This window comes from Pseudophryne corroboree (genome assembly GCF_028390025.1).
Source record: "Pseudophryne corroboree isolate aPseCor3 chromosome 3 unlocalized genomic scaffold, aPseCor3.hap2 SUPER_3_unloc_54, whole genome shotgun sequence".
Classification (NCBI taxonomy): Eukaryota; Metazoa; Chordata; class Amphibia; order Anura; family Myobatrachidae; genus Pseudophryne; species Pseudophryne corroboree.
In genome coordinates, this window is record NW_026967546.1 from 477,888 (window position 1) to 505,614 (window position 27,727).

The 27,727-nt window shown below is 46.6% G+C and overlaps 2 protein-coding genes across 2 annotated transcripts in view; both read right to left on the reverse strand.

The window, feature by feature from the left end:
• LOC134984430 (oocyte zinc finger protein XlCOF6.1-like) overlaps positions 1-27,727 on the reverse strand; it is a 213,781-nt gene that overhangs the window by 143,657 nt on the left and 42,397 nt on the right. The window lies entirely within an intron of this gene.
• On the reverse strand, positions 25,930-27,469 carry LOC134984431 (zinc finger protein OZF-like). Its single transcript, XM_063950012.1, has one exon. The coding sequence runs from the start codon at positions 27,438-27,440 to the stop codon at positions 25,980-25,982; it is 1,461 nt and encodes a 486-aa protein (XP_063806082.1). The 5' UTR covers positions 27,441-27,469; the 3' UTR covers positions 25,930-25,979.

The window sequence follows — 27,727 nt, forward strand, 5'->3', positions numbered from 1 at the left end:
GACCACCCTGTCAGACATGCTACATACATGTGCAAACACCCCACAGACACTCCGGGGCTTATACGGGACAGACCCATTAATCAGAGGAGTAATGTGCGGAGTGGTAACAGAAGGACTGCACATGTCGCACAGCCGTGTGAACTCTCATCATGTAAACTCTGTCAAGGGACACAGAGAGGATTTTGTCAGCTCACAACCCTGCGTTAGTAGCAGAGAACTGTACAACAAAGTTTGCCACAGACCTGCAGCCAGCGGCGGATTGGCACGCCGAGACACTGGACCAGATTCCGTTTGGTTGGTCCGTATGTCCCCTCCGTGGCTGCCGTCATCCCCCATGCTGGCCGGCTGCCGTGATCGGAGCTTAGCTCCGCTCGCGGCAGCCAGGCCCGGCGCTACCCGCACACCAAGGGCCGCGGACAGGTGGATGACTGCTGCGGCTCAGGAGAGAGGGCGGTGGGTGGGAGAGTTAGCTGCTAAATCCCGCCCATTTGATTAGTGATGCCTTTCGGAGCTCCGCCCTTCACCGGCAGCTTTTTGTGCTCCCAGAGGAGGGGGGCGGGGCCAACCTGGGCGGTTCTGACAGTACTATAACAGCAAACCCGGGGCAGTCGTGGTGCTAGCGGAGCCCGCCTTCCAGCACTGGAATCGGCCCGTTCGGAGGCTACAAGACCCCAGGGACAATTCGTCTCTGGAGCAAGCAGCTGAATGTAGGTAAAGAGCAGCAGCTGGCAGTGGGGCGAGAATGGCAGTAGTGCGGGCGCTGTGGTGTAATCCTGCTATCCCTCCTGTGTGGTGTCACACCTCTCTGTAGTTACAGTGAGTCTCCTGTCTGGCTGTCAGCTTCTACAGTATGTCCCAGACTGCAGCACAGGTCCTCCCTCACTCCTCTATTCCCAGTCTTACACTCCCCTCTCCCTGCTCACTCTGCCCCTCCCTGCCTCCCTCTCTCCTCCTCATACCCCCAGTCATTGCTGGCTGCTTAACCCCCCACTTCCCGACCACCTATAACCCATCTTCCGATTGCTCTGTGGCGTCATGTTGTAGCAAATGTACATGATAATATGTCAGGCACCCTGCTGCTACAGCAATACTTCTGCGTCAAACCAACACACTGGAGCCAGCAACAGTGATTCCAGCACTTTATAAAGGTCAGGAATGAAGTGAGTGTATCCAGCTCCATTCACAGTACAATTGTCAGTCACAGACAGTGGTACAGTACTTCATATTATATACAGGATGGTGCCACTATGTGCTGTGTGGTGACATTGGGCATCGGTGCTGCCCGCCGGGGGATGCTAGTGCTGCCATGCTCATGTGTATGATATGGGCACGCTGCTGCATGATAGTGACACACGCAGGCTGACAGGCTACATACATGATAACAGGGATGTGATGATGATGATGATACGAGCAGGGTCATGTGATACAGCATCACTGGCATGTCGTGCTGTAGAAGAGACGGGGATCATTAGGGATGAATGGAGGATCAGATTCTGGATTTGGTTGAAGCCTCAGGATTTTCAAGTGAGATTTGAGTTCAGTGAAATCATGACTTGGCACGATTATGTGGCCACGCCCCTCCCCCACGAAGCCACGCCCATAAAATTTTGCGCCGCGCACTTTCTGTGCCAGCGCTTTAGCAGGCCCTTTGAGCAGTAATTCCGCCCACTTGACAGACTACATCCCCTCAACAGACACCACCCCTATTAGGGCTGCTTCCATAAATTTCCCAGGCTGGTTTCCGGTCCCAATCCGCCCCTGCCTGCGGCGCCCTTTTATTCATATAACAGTATATACAGAAATATACACAGCACTAATTTAATTTTGCACCCTGATACAGTGGTGAAGGAAGGATCAGCGTCCTTGCATGGAAGGAGGGAAAAATGGCGCCGAGTAGTGTGCTGGCTGACTGAGGAAGAAGTCCCGTTCTCGCAATGGCGCGCTTCTCCTCAGTGTGCGTTACTACATTTTTATACTGGCGGGGGTTAGGACAGTGCCACCACACTATTGCCCTCATTCCGAGTTGTTCGCTCGCAAGCTGCTTTTAGCAGCTTTGCACACGCTAAGCCGCCGCCTACTGGGAGTGAATCTTAGCTTATCAAAATTGCGACCGACGAATTCGCAATATTGCGATTAGACCTCTCTTAGCAGTTTCTGAGTAGCTCCAGACTTACTCGGCATCTGCGATCAGTTCAGTGCTTGTCGTCCCTGGTTTGACGTCACAAACACACCCAGCGTTCGCCCAGACACTCCCCCGTTTCTCCGGCCACTCCTGCGTTTTTCCCAGAAACTGTAGCGTTTTTTCCCACACGCCCATAAAACGGCCAGTTTCTGCCCAGTAACACCCACTTCCTGTCAATCACATTACGATCGCCAGAGCGAAGAAAAAGCCGTGAGTAAAATTCCTAACTTCTTAGCAAATTTACCTGGCGCAGACGCAGTGCGGACATAGCGCATGCGCACTAAGCGGAAAATCGCTGCGATGCGATTAAATTTACCGAGCGAACAACTCGGAATGAGGGCCTATATGCCCTTATGTGCTAGTGTTAAAGGAGGATTTTATGCCCTGCACCTTGCACCCTGCAGTGCCTGTTATGTGTGGGAGCATGGCGCGCAGCGTTCCGTTTGCTGCGCTGTACCTCAGAATGCCGTCACTGTAGAAGTCTACTTTTCTTCTGCTACTCACCTGTCTTCTAACTTCTGGCTCTGTAAGGGGGGTGACGGCCGGCTGAGGGAGTGAGCATCTAGGCGTACCCAGCTATCAGCACCCTCAGGAGCTAATGGTGTCCTGTAGCCAGAAGCAGAGCCATTGAATTCACTGGAAGTGGTTCCTACTTCTCTCCCCTAAGTCCCACGAAGCAGGGAGACTGTTACCAGCAGATCTCCCTGAAAACAAAAAAACCTAACAAAAGTATTTTCAGAGAAACTCAGTAGAGCTACCCTGTAGTGCATCCAGTCTGCCTGGGCACAATTCTAAAACTGGAGTCTGGAGGAGGGGCATAGAGGGAGGAGCCAGTTCACACCCTTTGAATGTCTTAAACTGCCCATGTCTCCTGCGGATCCCGTCTATACCCCATGGTTCTAATGGTGACCCCAGCATCCTCTAGGACGTATGAGAAAATGTATATACCAGCACTACCTATGTATGGGTATATGGGTAGAGTAATAACTGATATAAGCAAGTGAAATATAAAACGGATTTAAACACGTTTTATTTATCAAATTTATGAGATCCTTTCACAACGGGATTGTGATCTCAGAAAAAAAAACTGGTTTACAGCTGCTCCCTGCAGAGCGTTACTACTGCATACAACCTAAGTGCTCCCTGCAGAGCGTTACTACTGCATACAATCTATGTGCTCCCTGCAGAGCGTTACTACTGCATACAACCTAAGTGCTCCCTGCAGAGCGTTACTACTGCATACAATCTAAGTGCTCCCTGCAGAGCGTTACTACTGCATACAACCTAAGTTTCAGACATATATATTGGTAGATGCTCAATTAGCTAAGTGATATCATTCAGGTGCTCGAAAGGGAGCGCTTGAATTATATCACTAAGCTAATTGAGCATCTACCAATATATATGTCTGTTGTGAGAGGCAGAGAGGTTCCTGCATTAGGAGGAGGTGCAGGTCCTGACATGCTACATGGAGCATTATGGGGTTGCTCCAAGGTAGGTGGCTCTTAGCTTAGACATATTGTAGTAAGGAGCCATTATCATGTGACTCCTTGCTGGTTAATATTAGACCCAGATTGGGGTAATGGAGGTGTGAGGTGTGGTGCCTCTGGACTGGCTGAGCTGGATGGCTTTAGTGTGGCATACCTTTACATTCTATAAACACTTTTCACTTATTAATTTTTTAACACTATTTCTCTATTTTAATTACATTTCATGTTTGTATCAACCTCTCTATAGCTTCGGCTTCCTTAATACTAATTTATTAACACTATAATTTTTTCACTGGTATGCTACGCTGGGCTTTCTGGCTTATGCCGGTGTTTTGAGGTGCCACACCCTGCACCTAGATATAGCGCTAGGGTCCCCAAATATACAGAGACGCCTTGATGCGGCATTGGGGCTTAACCACACATTTGTGCAAATATGTGTAACGAAGATCTCTGAATTCTATTATTATGTGGGATTTATATCTGGTTACTGTTATCATTCAGGGTGCTGGGGGAAACCAAATGCCTTTTTTTCTTCCAACCTAAGTTCCCTCTGCAGAGCGTTACTACTGCATACAACCTAAGTGCTCCCTGCAGAGCGTTACTACTGCTTACAACCTACTGTAAGTGCTCCCTGCAGAGTGTTAGTACTGCATACAACCTAAGAGGCCTTTTCTGGTAACCACTATGTCTTACAATGACCACTTTGTTACTACCCATAGCGTATCACACGTTAGGACAGTGTTACTACCTATAGTGTATAACAGTGGGATCGTTCTCAAGGGCACAAAGAAACATATATGTTCAATTCAGCACATATTTTGCCATTTGTGTCTCTCTGTGCTGAGTACTTCACGTCTGTGATCACGCTGACCTCTATTGGAAATTCTCGGTCATTACTGTGTTATTTGAGTTGCATTACATCATGTTTACTTGAAATTTTGGCTCGGATACCCCCGTCACCCCGACTAAGAATGTCATTTTGAACGGAGTCATCTTGATGTAACCTCCTGACAGCGTACTACTGCTCCTTTTATTTATAGATTGTTTGTATTTTCCTATCTCTGAGAGGTCAGTCTCTTTGTAGCCGGCTTACCATGCCTCCAAAAAAGGTTAAAAGGTATCAAATTGGCCCCACCTGCCCATCTCTTCGGTACCTCGAATTCAGGTGGTCCTTCTGAGACCACTACATCATCTGCTTCTTGTCAGATGCACAGCCCAGCTGTAATGGCTGAAGACGTCTTAGGACACTCTAGATGGTCCTGTTACTCTACGCTCTATACATTCTATGTTATCTACATTTAAGGACTGAAATACCTCAGAACTTAACTCTAACATTCAAGCTTTGAGGTCCAGTATCAGTGAGATTGGCACGCGTACAGACTAAGATGAAAGAGATTGTTGCATCTCACAAAGATCTGATTTCAGCACGACACCCTTCAGGAAGACACGGTCTCTAGTCGTGATATAGTCATTGATTTAGAAGACAGGTCTCGGAGAAATAATATCAGAATAATGGACGTTCCGGATTCTGCTTCAAATGCTGAGCTTTATGATTATGCCACGGTCTTCTTTTCAGAAACTTTCACTGAAGGCTTCTGCCGTGGACCTTCTTATTGATAGGATCCATAGACTCCCAAAGTCCAAACAGGCCCCTATCCAAGTACCGAGGGACACTATGCTCAGGGTCCACTTTTTTCATATTATAGAATGAATTCTACGGCCTGCTTTGTCTTTCTCATCCACAACTGAGTGCCTGGGTAATCTGCAGCTATTTCTGGATATTTCTCCTGTGATGCTGGCCAAAAGACGTCTATTCCACCCAAGGAAATGTACAATACAAATGGGGCTTTCCTACTAAGCTTATTGTAATGCGAAACGGCACCTTCACAGTGATACCTTCACCCGAGGATGGCCCTGCTATTCTGAAAAAGTGGGACACTCCTGTTGACAGCCCTTCATGACACTTTACCTAAACCAATCCCGGAGGAGTTGTCTTCTGTCTCGAAGTAATATGCTAAAGGAGTAAGACTGCTGCAGACACTCAGAGTTTGTTTCCTACTTTAACATGTGCCAACTGGGACTAAGTTACTGGGCATGGATCTATTTTTAGGCCAGATTTATTTGCTCTTGTTATGGGTATAAAACTTATCTTTTTTTTCTGCTGCGGGGTACACTGGACTCCACAAGGATAGACATTGGGGTGTAGAGTAAGATCTTGTTCCGAGGCACCAACAGGCTCAAAAGCTTTGACTGTTCCCAGAATGCATAGCGCCGCCTCCTCTATAACCCCGCCTCCCTGCACAGGAGCTCAGTTTTGTAGTCGGTGCTTGCAATAGCAGGCACGTTACAGGGGGGCTGCTCCAGCAGCCCTAAGAAAAAAGCTTTTTTGCTGAAAAAAGAAGTCTACAAGGGCTGCAGCAGAGGTTAGATGTCAGGAGACATTTCCTGCTGCAGCTTCATCTCTCCCCCAGTGGCGCTGTACACTCCCACGCCCTGGTTGCCGAGTACCTACAGCGGAGGATCCGGTTTTCTTCTGGTCAGTCACACATGGCCGAAACTCTCCTGGATCGTGTGGCCGCACTTTGGGAGGAGGTAAGTGGGTACTGCTCGCGGGACCCACACTTTATCACGATCCGGCGCTGCCAGTGGGAGGCGGGCCGCGCGTGCTGGCGTTGACACTGTTGCAGTACAGGGACCCCATTAGACCACCAGGGCAAGGGCACAGGTCAGTTTCTCTCAAAAGCCATTTTTATGCAGCCCACAGTACCGGTGGTGAAGTCCAGCAGAGGGATAAGGCTTGGACCTTTAGCCCCTTCCCCAGGGCGCCACTTAGAGTAAATGTTCCCGCCCTGGAGCTGCATATCTCTCTCTCTCACTCCCAGTCAGTATTTGGGCGCCATTACACACAGCAACACTGTTCCTGGGACTGTTTGGGCAAATCCTCCTCTGTAAAGCCGCCTGCATGTCAGCGCTGTGTTTTTTACAGGACACTTAAGTATTCTACATGTCTGCTGACAGTGTAAGAAAAAGTGCATTTAGTCAGGGTTATTTAGTACAAGTACCCTGTGATATACATCCAGTCTTTACTGTGCATTGTTATATCTATTATCTGTATAGCTATATCTCATTGTATGGCTAGTCCAGTGCAGTATTATTGCCTGTCATAACTTCTTCATTGTACAACTGTGACTATATGTGTGCATCTGGCTGCTGTGTGACCTCCATTTCGTGTTTCTCACTCAGCTTGCTATCCCTATATTCTATAACCTCTGGGGGCTAGGTGCGTCAGGTTTATTATTAATATAGGTTGTTCACAAGATATACTTAGTGTGTATTTTTCTCTGTGATTTTAGTCACCATATCTCTCCTGAATTCCTGTTTGTGCTGAATACACTGCACGGTTCAGGTATTGTGCTGCTGATATTATACTGTGTTACCTTATATTGCGATTTATAACATGTCCGCTACTGAGGGTAACGGTTCTGTGGCTGATCCCACCGGGAGTGGTGATGAAGCTGCAGACACATTTGAGGAAAACGTAGTAGCTGAAGGTTCTGGGGGTTCCTTGCCCCCCAGTGGGACGGTAGCAACGGGGGTTCAGAATGACCCACTGTGGGCTTGGGCTACCTTCTCCATGCTACTGACTATGCAATTTACCAGACTAACGCCCCCTATGGGACCTCCTGTGTTGGTGCAACCGTTCATGGTCCCCGCGGTTAATCCGTCGTGGGCAGATCAATTGTCCACTCAGTTACAGCAATTGAGCCATTCCCTGACTACTAAGAAGTCTAACCCTCGGCCGCCTGAGACCAGGAGGTCATCCAAGCGGGCCATTACTTCCTCACAATCCACTGCTGTCCCTGACACGTCGTCTGATGAAGATAGCGTTTATACTGATCCCACAGATTCCGACCTGGATGCTCCTGATGGGGATGGTGTTTCACAAGTGGATGTTCCTGATTTATTGGAGGCTTTTAAGATCATTCTTCAAATTACGGATGACCTGGAGCCGTCCGTTCCTTCTAAGAAACCGGACAGGTTTAAGCGTCAGAATGTGGCTAAACAAGTTTTAACTCCTTCTGATCGACTTGTTGATAAACATCAGGAATCCTGGGAAAATCCAGGAAAGAAGTTCATGCCTCACAAGAAGCTGCTGGCTCGCTATCCCCTCACGCCGGAGCTGAGTAAAAATTGGGAAACGCCTCCGCCAGTGGATTCACATGTGGTGAGGAAGGTGGTCTCATCAGCTCTACCTGTCACTACCGTCACGTCTCTAAAAGAGCCTACGGATAAGCGTGTGGAAGGTTGTCATTGTCTAAAGGCGATTTACACCCTAGCGGGTGCTGCGCATAGGCCCACTATTGCAGCAACATGGGCTGCAGAAGCTATTGAAGCGTGGGCCCAGGAGTTGGAAGCTGAAATCTCTTCTGACCATGCTCGGCAATGCTTGTCGTATATAGTCACAGCTTCTCACTATATTAAGGAGGCGGCTTCTGATGCCAGTATCCTGGCGGCAAAGACTTCTACTACGTCCGTTCTGGCCCACCGGATTTTATGGCTGCGGTCCTGGTCTGTGGATCTGGACTCTAAGAAAACCCTGGAGGTACTACCTTTTAAGGAAGATATCCTTTTCGGAGAGGACCTTAATAAGAGAGTGGCTGATTTGGCGTCTGCTAAAACAGCCTGTCTGCCAAGTACTCAAGCAGCAATAGTGGATGCACTGGCGGTTCCATGGACGTTTCGGCTGCCGTACGTGTTCCCTCCGGTGTTACTTCTACCCAGGGTAATTCGGAAGTTCAAGCAGGAAGGAGGAAGCCTGGTTCTCATAGCTCCAGCATGGCCCAGACGGCACTGGTTCTCAGACCTCCAGGGCCTCTCGCTAGAGCGTCCCATTCTACTTCCACAACGACCAGAGCTCCTCGTTTAGGGCCCCTGTGTCTACCAGGGCTTGGCGGCATGGCTCTAGAAGCTTCCGTCTTGAGGGCTAAAGGATTTTCTGAGGCGGTCATTCAGACTATGTTGTGGGCCCGGAAACCGGCTTCTGCTCGGATTTACCATAGGGTCTGACATTCTTACTTTGTTTGGTGCGCATCTAACAATCATGGCGCTTCCAAATTTAGTACAGCCAAGCTTTTGGCTTTCCTTCACCAGGGCCTAGACTTAGACCTGCATTTGGCTTCCATCAAGGTTCATATTTCTGCCTTGTTGGTTTGGTTCCAGAGAAAAATTGCAACCTTACCTGATGTACATACCTTCACTCAGGGTGTGTTGCGGATTCAACCTCCCTATGTCCCGCCTGTGGCTTCTTGGGATTTGTCGGTGGTTTTGGAGACATTTACAAGAGTCTCCCTTTGAACCACTTGAATCGGTGCACTTTAAGTGGCTTTCTCTTAAGGTCTTGTTTCTACTTGCTATTGCCTCTTCTAGACGAGTGTCGGATTAGGGTGCCTTGTCTTGTAGTTCCCCATATCTGATTTTTCACCATGACCGGGCGGTTCTTAGGACTTGTCCCGGGTATTTACCTAAGGTGGTCTCTTCGTTCCACCTTAATCAGGAGATCGTGGTTCCGGCTTTTGCCTCTCCTGATTTGTCTTCCAAAGAGCGGTCTTTGGATGTGGTACAGGCTCTCCGTATCTATGTGAAGAGGACAGCTTCAATCAGGGTCTGATTCCCTCTTTGTTCTATTTGGTTTTCACAAACATGGCTGGCCTGCTCACAAGCAGACCCTGGCCTGTTGGAATAGAATGGTGATTGCACATGCTTATGTTCGGGCTGACCTTCCGGCTCCTTCTAACATTAAGGCCCATTCTACTTGGTCTGTTGGACCTTATTGGGCGGCCCGCCGCGGTGCGACCCTTGAACAATTGAGCAAGGTGGCTACATGGTCCTCGGTGAACACGTTCATAAGTTTCTATGCCTTCGATACTGCCCCTTCCCAGGATGCTTCCTTTGGACACCGGGTTCTTGTGCCCGCTACAGTGCGTCCCCACCCATAAGGAACTGATTTAGGACATCCCCAATGCCTATCCTTGTGGAACCCAGTGTACCCCGCAGCAGAAAATGAGATTTAAGGTAAGAACTTACCTTTATTAAATCTCTTTCTGCGAGGTACACTGGGCTCCACAAGGCGCCCACCCTGACGCACTTAGCTTCTTTGGGTTGGTATGGCGTTAGCTGCTGACACTTCTCCTGTCGTGAGAGTGTGGTGTATGTGGCTACTAACTGTTGTCGTCTCTTTTATCTGCTACTGCATTGGGCTGGTTAACTAAAAACTGAGTTCCTGTGCAAGGAGGTGGGGTTATACAGGAGGCGGCGCTATGCATTCTGGGAACAATCAAAATATTTGAGCCTGTTGGTGCCTCGGATCAAGATCCTACTCTACACCCCAATGTCTGTCCTTGTGGAGCCCATTGTACCTCGCAGAAAGAGATTTGACAAAGGTAAGTTCTTACCATAAATCTTGTTATCTTTATTTCCTGTGCTATATAATTGCTATTGTTAGGCGCCGGGGTCCGATCGGCGGTGCGGCCCGGCGCCTAGCAACCAGGGACGCCGGGCGCGTACAGCCGCCGGCTCCCTGGCAACGCTGACGCCGGGCGCACGCAGCCGCCCAGACCTTAGCAACGGGGACGCCACGTTCGGGCCGCGTTCCCCGTTGCTGGGTCTACTCTAATCATATCATTATGTGCTGGCCGTGCAGCATGCAAGCTGCACGGCATTACTATAATTGCCTAGTCTGGCTCCTGATTGGGGAGCTCACAGTTATAGGCTCCCTTTGGACTTCTCACAGACGCCGGTGATAGCTTCCTGTTTGCCTGTGTCTGCTGCAGAGAGTTCCCAGTCCCGGTCTATTCGGTTGTTCCTGTCCTCAGAGATCCTGTACTCGGAAGTTTACCATCTGTTCCTGGAGTCTGACCGAGCACCTTTAACATCTGGCGGTGTTCGTGAGTCGCGGCGCAGCCGTGTGTTACGGCTTGTCCGCTTACTGTTTATTATTTTGTTTAATTGTGTTCTGGAGCTTTTGCGGAGGATTCCGCTTCCACAGATCCACTCTGGTGTCCAGCGGTGCCGGATAGGAGTGTCGGATCAGTGGATCTTTGGTTGTTCTTTTCCCTGGCGGCTAGTCCGCACATACCTTTTGATTTAAGTTAGTTAGCTTGTAACCCCTGGCCTGGTTGCTTAGTCAGAGGGCCCCTTGTTATCACCCTGTCTCGGATTTCCCCTTGTCTCCCATTAAGACCTGCGGGGGCATCGGGGTTGGGCAGACATAATCCGCCCTTCGAACGCGGCTGCCATGGGCTCAAGCAACCATAGTCTCGCAGGGGATTTCTGATAACACGGGCGAGACAACGGAGTTAGGGCGCCAGGGGTTACTAGGCTCTCCAGCTCCCACAACCAGCATATTGTTCCTGTACTCAGATCCCTGCCATAAGATCTTCTCCGGTCTGGAGTACAGGAATCATAACATTATCACCGGCCAGACAAAAGAAAAAAGGAATCATAACATTATCACCGGCCAGACAAAAGAAAAGATTTAACTTACAGTTAATTTTTTCACTTTTTAGTTGGGAGAATTTGTCGGCCTTATGAATCCCGCCGGTGTTGGGCCAAATCATGGCCAGCTTCTTGTTAGTCAGATTCAAGAACTTACTCAGATGGTTCAGGATCTGTCCCTCCGGGTGAGGTCACAGGAAGATCTGTTACGGACTTCCCCGAGGGTCATCCCTGAACCAAAAATGCATCTGCCTGACCGTTTTTCTGGGGATACAGTTTGCAAGATTTTAAAGAATCTTGCAAACTGTATTTTCGTTTAAGACCAGTCTCCTCAGGTACGGAGGCTCAGCGGGTTGGGATTATTATTTCTCTGCTTCAGGGGGATCCTCAGACCTGGGCTTTTGGTTTAAAGATAGACGATCCGGCCTTATCGTCTGTAGACGCCTTTTTAAAATCTTTAGGGCTATTGTATGACGACCCTGATAGAGAGGCGTCCGCAGAAAGTCAGTTGCGTGCTCTTAGACAGGGTAGGAATCCCGCAGAGAATTATTGTACGGAGTTTCGCCGTTGGTCGAACGACTGTAGCTGGAATGACCCAGCCCTGCGCAGTCAGTTTCGCCTCGGCTTATCTGAATCTATAAAAGACAGTCTCCTCCAGTATCCCGCTCCTGAGACTCTCGATAACCTCATGGAGCTCTCTATTAAAATAGATCGTCGGCTCAGAGAGCGGAGGGCTGAAAAAGGGGCATCTGTCGGGTCTTCTCCCTGTGTTCCTTCCATTCCTGTAGACATGGAGGAGCCTATGCAGATTGGTTTCTCCAAATTGTCTCCGGAAGAAAGAACCAGGAGGCAAAATTCTGGTCTGTGTTTATACTGCGGGGGTAAGGGACATTTTGCCCGTAGTTGTCCAAACAAGTCGGGAAACTTCCTGACCAAGTGAGTTGTGAGGGGGTTCACTTTGGTCTGCAGCTCATCTCCTCAAATAATTCACTGTTGGTTCCTGCTAAAGTTTCCTATGGCAGCCTCTGTTCCTCTGTCTCTGCTTTTGTGGACAGTGGAGCTGCAGGAAACTTTATGGATTTAACATGGGCCAAGGCCTTAGGTATTCCTCAGCTAACCTTGGGTAGGTGTATCACCATGCATGGTTTAGATGGGAGTCCCTTATCCAATGGGGTTATTTCTCTATGTACACCTCCTGTTTTGCTCTCGGTGGGAGCTCTGCATTCTGAAAAGATTGAGTTTTTCCTTACCCATTGTCCAGCAGTTCCTGTGGTTCTGGGTCACCCTTGGCTGGCCTTTCATAATCCCATCATAGATTGGCAGTCTGGGGAGATCCTACAATGGGGTACCATCTGTGATAAAGAATGTATTTCGCTTCCTATCCGAGTAGCTGCCGCCAGTTCCGCACATATTCCTGGGGAATACCAGGATTTTGTTGATGTGTTTTCCAAGGGCAATGCGGATATTTTGCCCCCCCATAGGCCTTATGATTGTGCCATTGAGTTAATTCCTGGTGCCACGTTGCCTAAAGGAAGGTTATATGCATTGTCTGGTCCTGAAACTGTGGCCATGAATGAGTATGTGAAAGAAAGCCTTGGGAAAGGATTTATCAGGCCATCTAAATCCCCTTTAAGTGCAGGTTTCTTCTTCGTAGAGAAGAAGGATGGTTCACTCAGACCCTGCATTGACTTTAGAGCTTTGAATAAAATCTCAGTAAAGAATACTTACCCTCTGCCGCTGATCTCTGTCCTCTTTGATCAGCTACGTTCGGCTGTTATTTTTTCTAAGATTGACCTGAGAGGAGCATATAACCTCATCAGAATCAGGTCAGGGGATGAGTGGAAAACGGCATTCAGTACTCAGTCAGGCCACTATGAGTATCTGGTCATGCCATTCGGCCTATCTAACGCTCCGGCAGTTTTCCAGGATCTCATTAATGATGTGCTCCGTGAGTTTCTGGGAAGATTCGTTGTGGTCTATTTAGACGATATTTTGATATATTCTGACTCTGTAGAACAACATGTTACCCAGGTGCGTCAGGTGCTAAAGAAATTACGTGAAAATCACTTATATGCTAAGCTGGAGAAGTGTGAATTTCATGTCACGGAGGTATCCTTTTTAGGGTACATTATTTCCCCTCGGGGATTCCGAATGGAACCAAAGAAGGTCCAAGCCATCCTTAGTTGGGCGCAACCCGCCAACTTAAAAGCAATTCAGCGCTTTTTAGGGTTTGCAAACTACTATAGAAGATTTATTCACTCTTTCTCTGACCTAGTTGCTCCCATTGTGGCACTTACTAAGAAGGGAGCAGATCCTACCAATTGGTCATGTGAAGCTGAGTTATCTTTTCAGGCCTTAAAACAAGCCTTTGTCTCAGCCCCTGTCCTTAGACATCCCAACCCAGAATTACCTTTCATTGTTGAGGTTGATGCCTCGGAGGTTGGAGTAGGGGCTATCCTTTCTCAGAAGGATCCAGATTCCCTTGAGTTACATCCTTGTGCCTTTATGTCCAGGAAATTCTCATCTGCAGAATCCAACTACAATGTTGGTAACCGGGAATTGCTGGCTATTAAATGGGCTTTCGAGGAGTGGAGACATTGGCTTGAAGGAGCGACCCATACCATTTCAGTTTTGACTGATCACAAAAATCTTCAATACATTGAATCGGCTAAACGGCTGAATGCCCGACAGGCTCGTTGGGCTTTATTTTTTACTCGTTTCAAATTCATTATCACCTTCAGACCAGGTTCCAAGAATACCAAGGCAGATGCCCTGTCACGCAGTTTTCTTCCGGTTCAAGACAACAGTCCTGTTACTCCCATACTTCCGCCTTCAGTCATTCAGGCAGGTCTCACACAGGATGTATTTTCCCAATTAAAGCTGCTTCAACATCAAGCTCCGGGAAATACTCCTGCTGGTCGTCTTTTTGTCCCTGAGTTTTTGAGAGCAACTGTTTTGGCGGAGTTTCATGATAGCAAAGTTGCCGGGCATCCGGGAATCGCTAAGACTTTGGAATTAGTATCCCGCTCAGTATGGTGGCCTGGTCTTTCCAAAGACATTAAAGAGTTTGTTTTTTCGTGTCAGGTCTGTGCACAGCATAAAGTTCCCCCGTTCTTTGCCTATTGGTCAACTTATGCCCTTGAATGTTCCTCTTAGGCCATGGTCGCATATCTCCATGGATTTTGTGGTGGATCTCCCTCTGTCAGCCGGATGCCGAGTCATATGGGTGGTAGTGGACCGTTTTAGCAAGATGGCCCATTTTATTGCTCTTCCCCGATTGCCATCTGCCCAGGGATTGGCAGTCTTGTTCCTCCGTCATGTTTTCAGACTCCATGGGTTACCCACTGATATTGTTTCTGACAGGGGTCCACAATTCATTGCACAATTTTGGAAGTCTTTTTGTGCTTCGTTAAAGATGAAATTATCATTAACCTCCGGCTATCATCCACAATCCAATGGACAGACTGAGCGAGTTAACCAATCTCTTAAACAATATTTGCGTTTGTACTCGGCCAAACTCCAAAATGACTGGTCTGAGTTTCTTCCATTGGCGGAGTTTGCTTATAATAATTTTCTGACAGGCTCCGGCGGCCGTGCACTTTTAAAGTAGGAGACAGGGTGTGGTTGTCGACTCGCAACATTAAACTTCGACAAACCTCAGCCAGATTGGGTCCTAGATTTATTGGACCATTTCTCATTATCAAAAAAGTCAATCCAGTTGCTTTCCGGTTACGTTTACCAAAAACTTTACGGATCGGAAATACCTTCCATTGCTCATTGCTTAAACCATATGTTTCGTCCAGCAGATTTCCTCGTAAAAAATCTCAGGGGAGATCACCAGTTAATGTACAGGGTCAGCAGGAGTTCTTGGTGGAGAAGGTTCTCGATTCCAAGTGGTCCCGGGGTCGGCTTTATTTTTTGGTGCATTGGAAAGGTTATGGTCCAGAAGAAAGGTCTTGGGTCCTGGATAAAGATCTCCATGCCCCGAGGCTCAAGAGGGCATTTTTTCGAGAATTTCCTCGGAAACCTGGCTTTAGGGGTTCCTTGACCCCTCCTCAAGGGGGGGGTACTGTTAGGCGCCGGGGTCCGATCGGCGGTGCGGCCCGGCGCCTAGCAACCAGGGACGCCGGGCGCGTACAGCCGCCGGCTCCCTGGCAACGCTGACGCCGGGCGCACGCAGCCGCCCAGACCTTAGCAACAGGGACGCCACGTACGGGCCGCGTTCCCCGTTGCTGGGTCTACTCTAATCATATCATTATGTGCTGGCCGTGCAGCATGCAAGCTGCACGGCATTACTATAATTGCCTAGTCTGGCTCCTGATTGGGGAGCTCACAGTTATAGGCTCCCTTTGGACTTCTCACAGACGCCGGTGATAGCTTCCTGTTTGCCTGTGTCTGCTGCAGAGAGTTCCCAGTCCCGGTCTATTCGGTTGTTCCTGTCCTCAGAGAACCTGTACTCGGAAGTTTACCATCTGTTCCTGGAGTCTGACCGAGCACCTTTAACATCTGGCGGTGTTCGTGAGTCGCGGCGCAGCCGTGTGTTGCGGCTTGTCCGCTTACTGTTTATTATTTTGTTTAATTGTGTTCTGGAGCTTTTGCGGAGGATTCCGCTTCCACAGATCCACTCTGGTGTCCAGCGGTGCCGGATAGGAGTGTCGGATCAGTGGATCTTTGGTTGTCCTTTTCCCTGGCGGCTAGTCCGCACATACCTTTTGATTTAAGTTAGTTAGCTTGTAACCCCTGGCCTGGTTGCTTAGTCAGAGGGCCCCTTGTTATCACCCTGTCTCGGATTTCCCCTTGTCTCCCATTAAGACCTGCGGGGGCATCGGGGTTGGGCAGACATAATCCGCCCTTCGAACGCGGCTGCCATGGGCTCAAGCAACCATAGTCTCGCAGGGGATTTCTGATAACACGGGCGAGACAACGGAGTTAGGGCGCCAGGGGTTACTAGGCTCTCCAGCTCCCACAACCAGCATATTGTTCCTGTACTCAGATCCCTGCCATAAGATCTTCTCCGGTCTGGAGTACAGGAATCATAACAGCTATATAGTATATGGTCTGATATTCTTTCCACTGTTACGTTTCATAATACCTTTCTAGAATGTTTGGGTGTCCAGGCAAAGCATGACTGATTCCTCTAACATCCTGTTGCCCTTATAACGGTGTTGGTAGAACCTACATTAGATAACAGACCAGGTTCTTGGCTTTTACCTCCTTTGGTTACATTGAGATTTGATATTTCTTTGTACAATTGTTACTATGATGACTAGATTTTGCCTCTCGTATGGCTACTTAGGGTAGTCGGTGGGTTTCCCTTTTAGGCCCGACCGCCACCTTTTTCTACCTTTCTGTTACGGTACCCTAGTGACGGAATCTCTAGCTCCTTTATGGACGCTATTTCTGTTTGTCTCCCATTTTTGTTCCCTATTTTATTTTTTCCTTTATGATAGTTTGAAATATGCACACGTCCTACAGACTCTATTGGACTTTACACAGATGATCCTAGATGTTTCATACCATGATCTGATCTCTCTATCACGGCAACATTTTTAAGTCAATGTAAAAGGTCTTAATTCTCCCCGTAAGAGACGTCTTGCAATAAAATATTTCACTGGCCAGAAGGCGGCGGTGGTAGCCATTCAGGAATCACATGTTCCATTGCACTCTCCCCCTCAGTTTACCAATAACTACCCAACATGCTATATCTCCTGTGGTGTAGCCAACCTTTCTAATAGATCCTGCCCCATTCACCTGGAAAGCAAGTGGGTGGATTGCAATGGTAGATATTGGATTCTAGTTGGGAAAATCCATTATAAATATGTCACCCTCACTTCTCTCTATGCCCCTCATGCCAGACAGCCCTGATTTCTTACATATTTTTTTTCAAAAGCTACAAGAAATTGCACTTCTCCTTATGGGAGATGTTACTCTTGCTCCAGACCCTCATCTTGATAGATCCTCCACCACTGATGAACAGGCCAGTAATGCCGCCTGTTCCTTAGCTTCCTCATGCTCCCTTTATTAGCTGAATCTGACCTCTATAATACTCTGAGAATTAGACATCCAGGTGTCCGTGATTATACTTATTACTCTGCTGTACACAGGTCATATTAGAGAATAGACCTTCTTCTAGGTCGTTACAATTGATCCCTCACATTGATAGATTTCAATATAGGGTGATATTAGTTACTACTTTTTAGATGCCATTTTGTCCATGTGTAACTCCATTCTGTATACGTATGACCTTATTACTTTATTTATGTACTTTTATTAGGATTAGTGCTTAAGACACCAGTTAGAAACATAGATCCACAGTTGTCTTTCACCTTTGACCTAGTGTGAAGGACATAGTGAGTGGGAAGAATATACACAGCTTTTAGGCTGGCTGATTATAATAAATATATGTTCCTATTACAGGTTGAGTATCCCATATCCAAATATTCCAAAATACAGACTTTTTGGAGTGAGAGTGAGATAGTGAAACCTTTGTTTTCTGATGGCTCCATGTACACAAACTTTGTTTAATACACAAAGTTATTAAAAATATTGTATTAAATGACCCCCAGGCTGTGTATAAGGTGTATATGAAACATAAATGAATTGTGTGAATGTACACACGCTTTGTTTAATGCACAAAGTTATAAAAAATATTGTCTAAAATGACCTTCAGGCTGTGTGTATAAGGTGTATATGAAACATAAATGCATTCTGTGCTTAGACTTGGGTCCCATCACCATGATATCTCATTATGGTATGCAATTATTCCAAAATACGGAAAAATCCCATATCCAAAATACCTCTGGTCCCAAGCATTTTGAATAAGGGATACTCAACCTGTATCAGCATCTCAGATGGAAACTGTCTGGTAAGATGTTTGGCGTATTGTATTCATAAGTAGGTGAAAGGGGACAGTTGTCCAGGATAAGATAAATGACGTTATACTGAATGACTACTGCACCCAGCATCACAGACCCTGAGTGTAATATCTGGTAAGACAATGTCAGCGTATCCTTGCAGTGTATAAAGCCTAGAGTCTTACACATAGCAGGTTAGTTCCGAGTGAAGCTAGTTCTGTCTGCAGCGGATACAGACTTCTATAAACCCACCTCAGTTTAATAAATTCAGACAGAGTTACTAAAGAGGGACCCTGAGGGCGACAGAACTATATTGTTTAAACTACATAATCGATGACTATCATCTGGGACAGATCATGAAACATCTGAGATAAGAGCGGAGTATTCTAATTTGTTCTTGCTATTACTGTAACTGAGTATAACTTGTTATTTGCAGGGTCTCATTGTTGTAACTTAGAGAAATAAATGCTTATCCTTTATGAAATGTCCTGTGTCAGTCTCCATATTTATCACAGTGTATCCCAGAACCTGGTCGCTTGAACTTTTCTACCGACAGTAATTTCATGGTCTGATCACACCCCTCTGATAGGGTCCTGGTCACCTTTTCCCGCTACTCCTCCTTTACCACCTTGGAGATTGCAGGATTATATAGTAATAGATGCTGAAGGCACCAGAATTTTGCAAGAGGCCCTGTCCTCCTACTTAGACGTGAACGCTCCTGAAGATATTTCCATTAGGAACCATTGGTGTGCCCTTAAGGCCATGGATCAGAAGCCAGAGAAGGCCGTCATCCAAGTGCCAGGGTACAAGTAATCAGCAGGGAAGGTGCAGGATTCTGAATGCTGGTTCCCATACACAAGCTCAATAAATGTATTATATACCTAAAACGACGGTAGCAAGACTCAGATGCTGCCAACTCAGTAATAGGAGCCGTTCACTAGCCAATTCCCTGAGGCCGGCTGTTACAGGAGCATGTGAATACATGACACAGGCTGCGCCAGATATATCCTAAGCATTGTGTCACGTGGCATGAGGAGCCTCAAGCCTGCGCCCCAGCAAGCAGCCACACCATGCCAGAAATATATGTAGTTATGGTAGACTTACCGTCGACAATTCTAATTCTCCTAAGTCCACAGTATCCACAGGATATACATTTGGGATATGAGGTAGCATCAGTGCATTAGTACCAACGATCAAAGGCTTTCGGACTTCCAGAATGCAATGGGCCAGTCCCCTAAATCCCCGCCTCCTGGCTCAGGCAATTCAGTTGTTTTCCAAAGCTCAAGGCAGGAGCATCATAGAAAGCCCTAATCAGGTGAGAAGAACACACATGCACACCCTTCTGTACAAGAAGGAAGATGTTAGTAGGTGAAAGGATCCTCAAATCAGGTGCATCAGGGTGGGATCCCTGTGGATACTGTGGACTAAGGAGAAATAGAGTTATCAACGGTAAGTCTACCATAACTATTATTTATCATGCAGGGTCCACAGGTTATCCACAGGATAACATTGGGATATCCTAAAGCAAATTTAGTGGTGGGGAGGCTCCTGATTGGACAGGAGAATCCTTCGCCTGAATTCAGCGTTCTGAGGTATCAAAGGCATAATTTATAATGAATGTGTTAATGGAAGACCATGTGGCTGCCTTACATATCTGTTTAGCTGAAGCACTACGTTGTGCTGCCCATGATGGACCTACCTTACGTGTAGGGTGAACAGAGATATTAGCCGGAATAGGGAGTTCAGCTTGAGAATATGCTTCTGAAATCGTCATCTGAAGCCACCTTGCCAGTGTCTGCTTGTAAGCAGTCCATCCTCTCTTGTAAAATCCATAGAGAACAGAGAGTGTCTGTCTTTCTGATGGCACTGATATGATCCACGTAAATCATATAGGCACGAACTATGTCCAATGATACATCTTCCACAGAAAGGTCCGGCCCTTGGAAGGCCGGGACAACAATTTCTTCGTTAAGGTGGAATTTAGACTCCACCTTAGGAAGATAACAAGATTTGGTTCTAAGAACCGCTTATCTGGATGAAAAATCAGAAAAGGAGCGACATAATAATGCCCCTCAATCTGACACTCTTCTAGCTGAAGCAGTAACCAGTAGAAAGAGAGCTTTAGCTGTCCACCATTTATGATCCACCTGCTTTAGTGGTTCAAATGGAGCAACTTGAAGTGCCTTTAGGACTAAACTTATATCCCAAGGCACTGCAGGGTGGTTGGATGTGAAGCATTCCCTGGAAGAAAATGCACACATCCTGTAGGTTAGCAATTTTCTTTTGGAACCATACAGACAATGCTGACACCTGAACTCTCAAGGAAGCCACCGGTAGACCTTTATCCATTCCTGCCTGAAGGAATGTTAGGACTCTGGAAACTCTGAAAGACCTAGGGTCAAATTTCCGGTCACTGCACTATTGAATATAGGCTTGCCATATTCGGTGATAAATGCGAGCGGAGGATGGTTTCCTTGCTTTAAGCATTGTTTGAATTACCTGTTGTGAGAATCCTCTTGCTTTCAGAATGGAAGTCTCAAGAGCCACGCCATCAAAGACAGTTGATCCAGGTGCTTGTAATAGCAAGGACCCTGAGACATTAGATCTGGATGTTGAGGAAGTAGAAATGGAGCATCCATCGATATCCTCTGCAGATCTGTGTACCAATGTCCTCTGTGCCAAGCCGGAGCTATTAGTATCACGGCGCCTTTTCCCTGTTTTGCATCACCCTGGGAAACAGGGTGATCAGTGGAAACACATAGGCCAGACGAAATTCCCATCTCACTGACAGGGCATCCACAAAGGTTGTCCTGGGATCCTTTGTTCTTGACCCGTATGCGTGAACTTTGTTGTTCTGACGGGATGGCATGGCATGAGATCTATCTTCAGTAACTCCCACTTGTCTACCAGAGTGTGGAAGAACTCGGGGTGTAAAGCCCATTCAAAAGAAGAGAATAGTTTACACCTGTGATGGACAATAAAGGCAGCAATCAAGAATCTCTTCCAGTGTTATGAAGACTGGAAACAACAGGGAATACAATGCAAAAGACGGGGATACTTTCATGCGCCAAACAAAGAAGGGTACCAGATACTTATAATACGAAATGTCCTTGTACGATGTTCATGGTTTCCGTTTCTTATTTCTTTATAATTCACGAATATACAGTCTCTTCCCAATGGATGACCATATGTAAATAGAAAACATAGAAAGAAAATCCAATGTGTCAAATTAATAATGGGGAATGGAGATAAATCCAGAAGAAATCTTTTACTTTGTGAACATGAAATGGATATTACGGGACCACCAGAAACGTGAGGTGGTCAGAGAAGATTGATGCTCACTCATAAGCTTACATCAGACAGTACATTCCATGCTTATAAAGGTATCGTTGCTTCATATATTCAAAATCTCTCACACTTAAAAGATCAGGAGAATATCACGCTTACACGTGTGCTTACTTGAGACAAGTTGTATATGGTCATGTAGCAGTTTCTTTCTCTCCCCCACACGGTCAAGGATATTCCCACAGGTCAACGTCCATGAATTTAATAAAAACAAAAAAAATACCAATGTGTAGTATTTCTTTATAAAATATAGTATAAAATGTGGGTGCAGGTGAGACAGAACCCCCACTCCGTGAGCACACAGTGTGTGTAACAGGACCACCCGAGGTTGCAAAGGATATCATTCTATAAATGCCCACTCTCAAGTTTATACAGCCATATCTCTCAGGCTTTACAAAAGATTAGTTCTTTATAGGCTGATAAGGTAACTAGCCAGGCTTACACATAAGCTTACTTGAAACCCATGTTGTAAATTCCCGTAGCGGTTTCTTTTCCACACAGGTAACGTAGCTCCCAAAAAAACAACCATATAGTGATAAAAACGGTATTTAATGGGTACAAATATATAAAACACACAGGCACACCAAAATGGCCTGACTTGGGTCAATGGAAACAAAATCACAGCTGAGCGGATAAAGAACAAAAAGGGCCCATGTATTCTCACCACTCTGCTGGATGCCACAAGTACAGGTCTGGGTATCCAAACAACCACCCCACCAACGCGTTTCGACTGCTTTAGTCTCCCTCAGGGTGATGGTGTGTGTCAGATCCCAGAGCCATCTATTTAAACTCTGTATAGTCCCGCCCACTCCTAATTCAATTAGGCAGATACATATATTACTTTGGAAAATGAGGATAATCCATAAACTAAATGTACATTTTGACCATTGAAGCTTGGGGGGTCATTCCGAGTTGTTCGCTCGCAAGTTGATTTTTGCAGTTTTGCTCACGCTAAGCCGCCGCCTACTGGGAGTGAATCTTAGCTTCTTAAAATTGCGAACAACGGATTCGCAATATTGTGATTAAACACCTTGTAGCAGTTTCTGAGTAGCTTCAGACTTACTCGGCATCTGCAATCAGTTCAGTGCTTGTCGTTCCTGTGTAGACGTCACAAACACACCCAGCGTTCGCCCAGACACTCCCCCGTTTCTCCGGCCACTCCTGCGTTTTTTCCGGAAACGGTAGCGTTTTTTCCCACACGCCCATAAAACGGCCTGTTTCCGCCCAGAAACACCCATTTCCTGTCAATCACATTACGATCGCCAGAGCGAAGAAAAAGCCGTGAGTAAAAATACTAACTTCTTAGCAAATTTACTTGGCGCAGTCGCAATGCGTACATTGCGCATGCGCACTAAGCGGAAAATCGCTGCGATGCGATAAAAAATACAGAGCGAACAACTCGGAATGAGGGCCCTGGTACAGTCACCATATGATATGTAATAAACAGTCACATTGTACAATTTCCACGGCATTAATGATGTTTACTTCTGTTTTTTTCGGGTTGTCATGGCAACCGTGACCACTGGCCAATGAACGTCAGAGGATTTAAGCCAATGTGTCCGCTCCAAAGACATCTAAATGGGACGTGCTTTCAATTAAATAACTAAGCCAATGAGATTCAGCCCACCAGGTGACGCACTTTCCTTCCCATGCGTTCCACTGGTGCCCGGATGTTACGTTTTTACGTTTCAAACATGAAAATGGGATCACCTGTGATTCGCATCTCCTTAGTATGCGTTCCACCGGCTCACAGGAATATGGCTGTGCGTTCCAAAACGTTGGAATATTTTACAATAGTGAATAATAAGGATTACCCCTAATTGTTATAGACCATTTTTTCTTAGATGATATATAAAGGGAAGATAGGATTTTATATACCTACCAGTAAATCCTTTTCTCGTAGTCCGTAGAGGATGCTGGGGTCCATATTAGTACCATGGGGTATAGACAGGTCCACCAGGAACCATTGGCACTTTAAGAGTTTAACACTGTGGGCTGGCTCCTCCCACTAGATTTTACTAAAAGAGCTCTGTAGAGCTCCCCTAGCTGTGACCGGCTCCTCTGGGCTCATTTTCTAAACTGAGTCTGGTAGGAGGGGCATAGAGGCACGTGGAGGCCACACACACTACTGAGCCTCATTTTGACTTGTTTTAAGGACATTACATCAAAGTTGGATCATCCTGTAGTGTGTTTTTCCACTTTAATTTTGAGTGTGACTCCAAATCCAGACCTCCATGGGTTAATTTGATTTCCATTGATCATTTTTGTGTGATTTTGTTGACAGCACATTCAACTATGTAAAGAACAAAGTATTTAATAAGAATATTTCATTCATTCAGATCTAGGATGTGTTATTTTAGTGTTCCCTTTATTTTTTTGGAGCAGTATACTTTACTCTGCACAACATGGATAAATATCCTTAAAGCACAGAAACAATTCAAGTTACATTATAGTATTGCAGGTAAGTAAAACAGATTCATATCAGGAGAGCCAAAACCCTATGGGGGCCATTCAGACCCAGCCGCAATAGCTGCCCGCAGCAGTTTGCTGGTGGTGGCAATATGCACATGCGCAGACACACACATTGTGGCCGCATCCGAGACGTGAACGCGGGCGGGACAGGACCATTTTCCAGGGGCTGCGTGATGTCACATCTGCGATCATCTCTGATTAGCCCCCTATAAGCTTCCAGAGTGCACCTCATATCTCATCTTTTCCAAGTTACCACAAATGATATGAGATCGGTAGCAGCACTACTTTCAGGATTATTACACAGAACACACATAAAGGCTGACACAGCAAATAACAGTAACACATACAAGGGATTAATTATAAATAAGGAAGCATAATCATCATTAAGTCTAATTATCAACTGGTTCTGTGCGGGACCCATACCTCTTTACTGCCTCCAGCAGCCCCTGGTACTGTACTGTGACCATCAGCCCAGTCTCCCCCCACTACTGCCACCACCCTATCTCCCCCCACTACTGCCACCTGCTTTGTCTCCTTCCACTACTGCCACCCACCCCATATCCCCCACTACTGCCACCCTGTCTCCTTCCACTACTGCCACCACCCTGTCTCCCTCCACTACTGCCACCCACCCTGACTCCTCCCCACTACTGCCACCACCCTGTCTCTTACCACTACTGCCACCACCCTGTCTCCCCACACAACTGCGACCGGCCCCGTCTCCCCCCACTACTGCCACCACCCCATCTTCCCCCACTACTGCCACCACCCTGTCTCCCCAAATGCCACCCGCCCCTCCAGCTACTGCCACCCACCCCACCCCTGCCACTGCCCTGTCTCCCCTGACACCTTAGCGCTGCTTGGGGACAATATCACCCACAGACAGTGCCTCCGGCAGCCCCCGCTACAGCACTACTGCCACTGCCCTGTCTCCCCCCACTACTGCCACCCGCCCTGACTCCTTCCCACTACTGCCACCACCCTGTCTCCCCACACAACTGCCACCCACCCCGTCTCCCCCCCACTACCACCCTGTCTCCTTTCACTACTGTAACCACCCCATCTCCCCCCACTACTGCCACCGCCCTGTCTCCCCAAATGCCACCTTCTCCTCCAGCTACTGCCACCAACCCCGCCTCCCCCCCATTACTGCCATTGCCCTGTCTCCACTCTGACACCTTAGCGCTGCTTGGGGACAATATTACCTATAGACAGTGCCTCCGGCAGCCCCCGCTACAGCACTAGTGCCACCACCATGTCTCCCCTTTTCTCATCTCAGAACTTCTTGGGGATTCTTTGTACTGCTGGTAACAGTCCTTCATCTGCAGGTGGAAGAAAGCAGGGCAGTAAGGAGGCAGAAGCTGCTTCTGGTACCATGGACCCTGGTCATGTAGGGCTGGGAAAGTCGGTAAGATTATATAATAGTCACCATCTTACAGGCAGCCAGTGAAGGGAGCAGAGAATGGGTGTTATGTGGCAGGAATGGGCTGGTTAGGTAACAGCCTGGCTGCTGCATTCTGTACAAGCTACAAGCGGTGCAATTCTTTTGCTGGGAGACCCAGGTAGAGGACATTGCAGTTGTCTATGCGTGATGATACAAGTACACGTATGACTGTAGGTAGATCTTCTGCGGGAATAAAGTGCTGGAGTCTGGCTATGTTCCTCAGATGAGGATCTGATTGTGGATGATACCGATGTCTAAGTGTCACTCCACCATCCAGGACACCAAGATTCCACACAGGATCAGCATTTTGTAACTCTGAACCCCCAAGCGCAAGTCTAGTTGGTTTGCAAAGCTGAGCTGTAGCCCTGCCCTTTGTTGGTGAGCTTCTATCACAAGGACCTGTTTCACCAGGACTGAGTCACAATCAACTGGCATTATCCACACTTGGAGCTCAGCTAGACAACCATTTAGGATTGTTACTGGGTTCTCAGTACCTGGAGCAAAAGACAGGTCATCGGCGTAGCAGTGGTAGAGGATGGCATGCCATCTGATTATTTCACCCAGTGGTAACATGTATATTGCAAAAAGCATAGGAGATAGGATAAGAACCTTGAAGAACAACGCATGGCAATGAAGAGAATACTCCAGAAGATTAAAATGGTTCCTCACCTGAGTGATGTTTATTGTGTGCAAGAGCTGATTTATTTCTCAGAGTATAGAAATGGCCTCTCACCTGTGTGAGTTCGCTGATGTCTAACAAGATGTGATTTATTTGTAAAACATTTCCCGCACTCAGAGCAAGAAAATGGCTTCTCACCTGTGTGACTTCTGTGATGTATAACAAGATCTGATTTCTGTGCAAAACATTTCCCACACTCAGAACATGGAAATGGCTTCTCACCTGTGTGACTTTGCTGATGTGTAACAAGTTGGGATTTCCGTGTAAAACATTTCCCACACTCACAGCAAGAAAATGGCTTCTCACCTGTGTGACTTCTCTGATGTGTAAGAAGATATGATTTCTTTGTAAAACATTTCCCACACTCAGAGCAAGAAAATGGCTTCTCACCTGTGTGACTTCTGTGATGTATAACAAGATCTGATTTCTGTGCAAAACATTTCCCACACTCAGAACATGGAAATGGCTTCTCACCTGTGTGACTTCTGTGATGTACATCAAGATCTGATTTGTGTGTAAAACATTTCCCACACTCAGAACATGGAAATGGCTTCTCACCTGTGTGACTTCTGTGATGTATAACAAGATCTAATTTCTGTGCAAAACATTTCCCACACTCAGAACATGGAAATGGCTTCTCACCTGTGTGACTTCTGTGATGTATAACAAGATCTGATTTCCGTGTAAAACATTTCCCACACTCACAGCAAGAAAATGGTTTCTCACCTGTGTGACTTCTGTGATGTCTAACAAGATGTGATTTCCGTGAAAAATATTTCCCACACTCAGAACACGGAAATGGCTTCTCACCTGTGTGGCTTTTCTGATGTCTAACAAGATGTGATTTCCGTGAAAAACATTTCCCGCACTCAGAGCAAGAAAATGGCTTCTCACCTGTGTGACTTCTGTGATGTCTAACAAGATGTGATTTCCGTGTAAAACATTTCCCGCACTCAGAACATGGAAATGCCTTCTCACCTGTGTGACTTTTCTGATGTGTAACAAGTTGTGATTTCCATGTAAAACATTTCCCACACTCAGAGCAAGAAAATGGCTTCTCACCTGTGTGACTTCTGTTATGTATAACAAGATGTGATTTCGATACAAAACATTTCCCACACTCAGAACATGGAAATGGCTTCTCACCTGTGTGACTTTGCTGATGTGTAACAAGTTGTGAATTTTGTGTAAAACATTTCCCACACTCAGAACATGGAAATGGCCTCTCACCTGCCTTAGCTGGCTGATGGGTAATAAGCTTTGTGTTCTGTGTAAAACATTTGGCATCTATAGAACACGGAAACACTGTATCTACTGTCAGAGCTGTAACAGATGCACCAATATCTGAGTGATCAGGAGAACATTTCCCAGGATCAGGGGGATCAGCTGATAGAGCTGGATGTATAATTGGGGTAATGGGATTATCTCCTGGAGAATCCTGTCTACTGTCATTATCTTTTATGTCACAATCCGGGGATAACATTAGATGTCCTTCTGAGATATTCCTGCTTGTGTGTCCATCTGCTGGAAATAAAATATATTATGGGAATGTGACATTTTCTGTAACAATATTAATCTTGTAAACAATAGGAGAAGACGACTGTCTAGGACACTTAATTGTAAATGTGTGTGTATAATAAAACATAACTTTTAATGAAGGCTTTATCATATTGTGTCTCAGACGATCATTGTGTCCACCCTCCTGAGAACACTCACAATAACAAATGTAATATTATAATAAGACTTAGATATATCTCTCTCTTGTACTGG

Bases quoted from the DNA above. Each gene is read 5' to 3' on its own strand.
- LOC134984431 (XM_063950012.1), bottom strand. From the start codon at position 27,440: ATGTTATCCCCGGATTGTGACATAAAAGATAATGACAGTAGACAGGAT.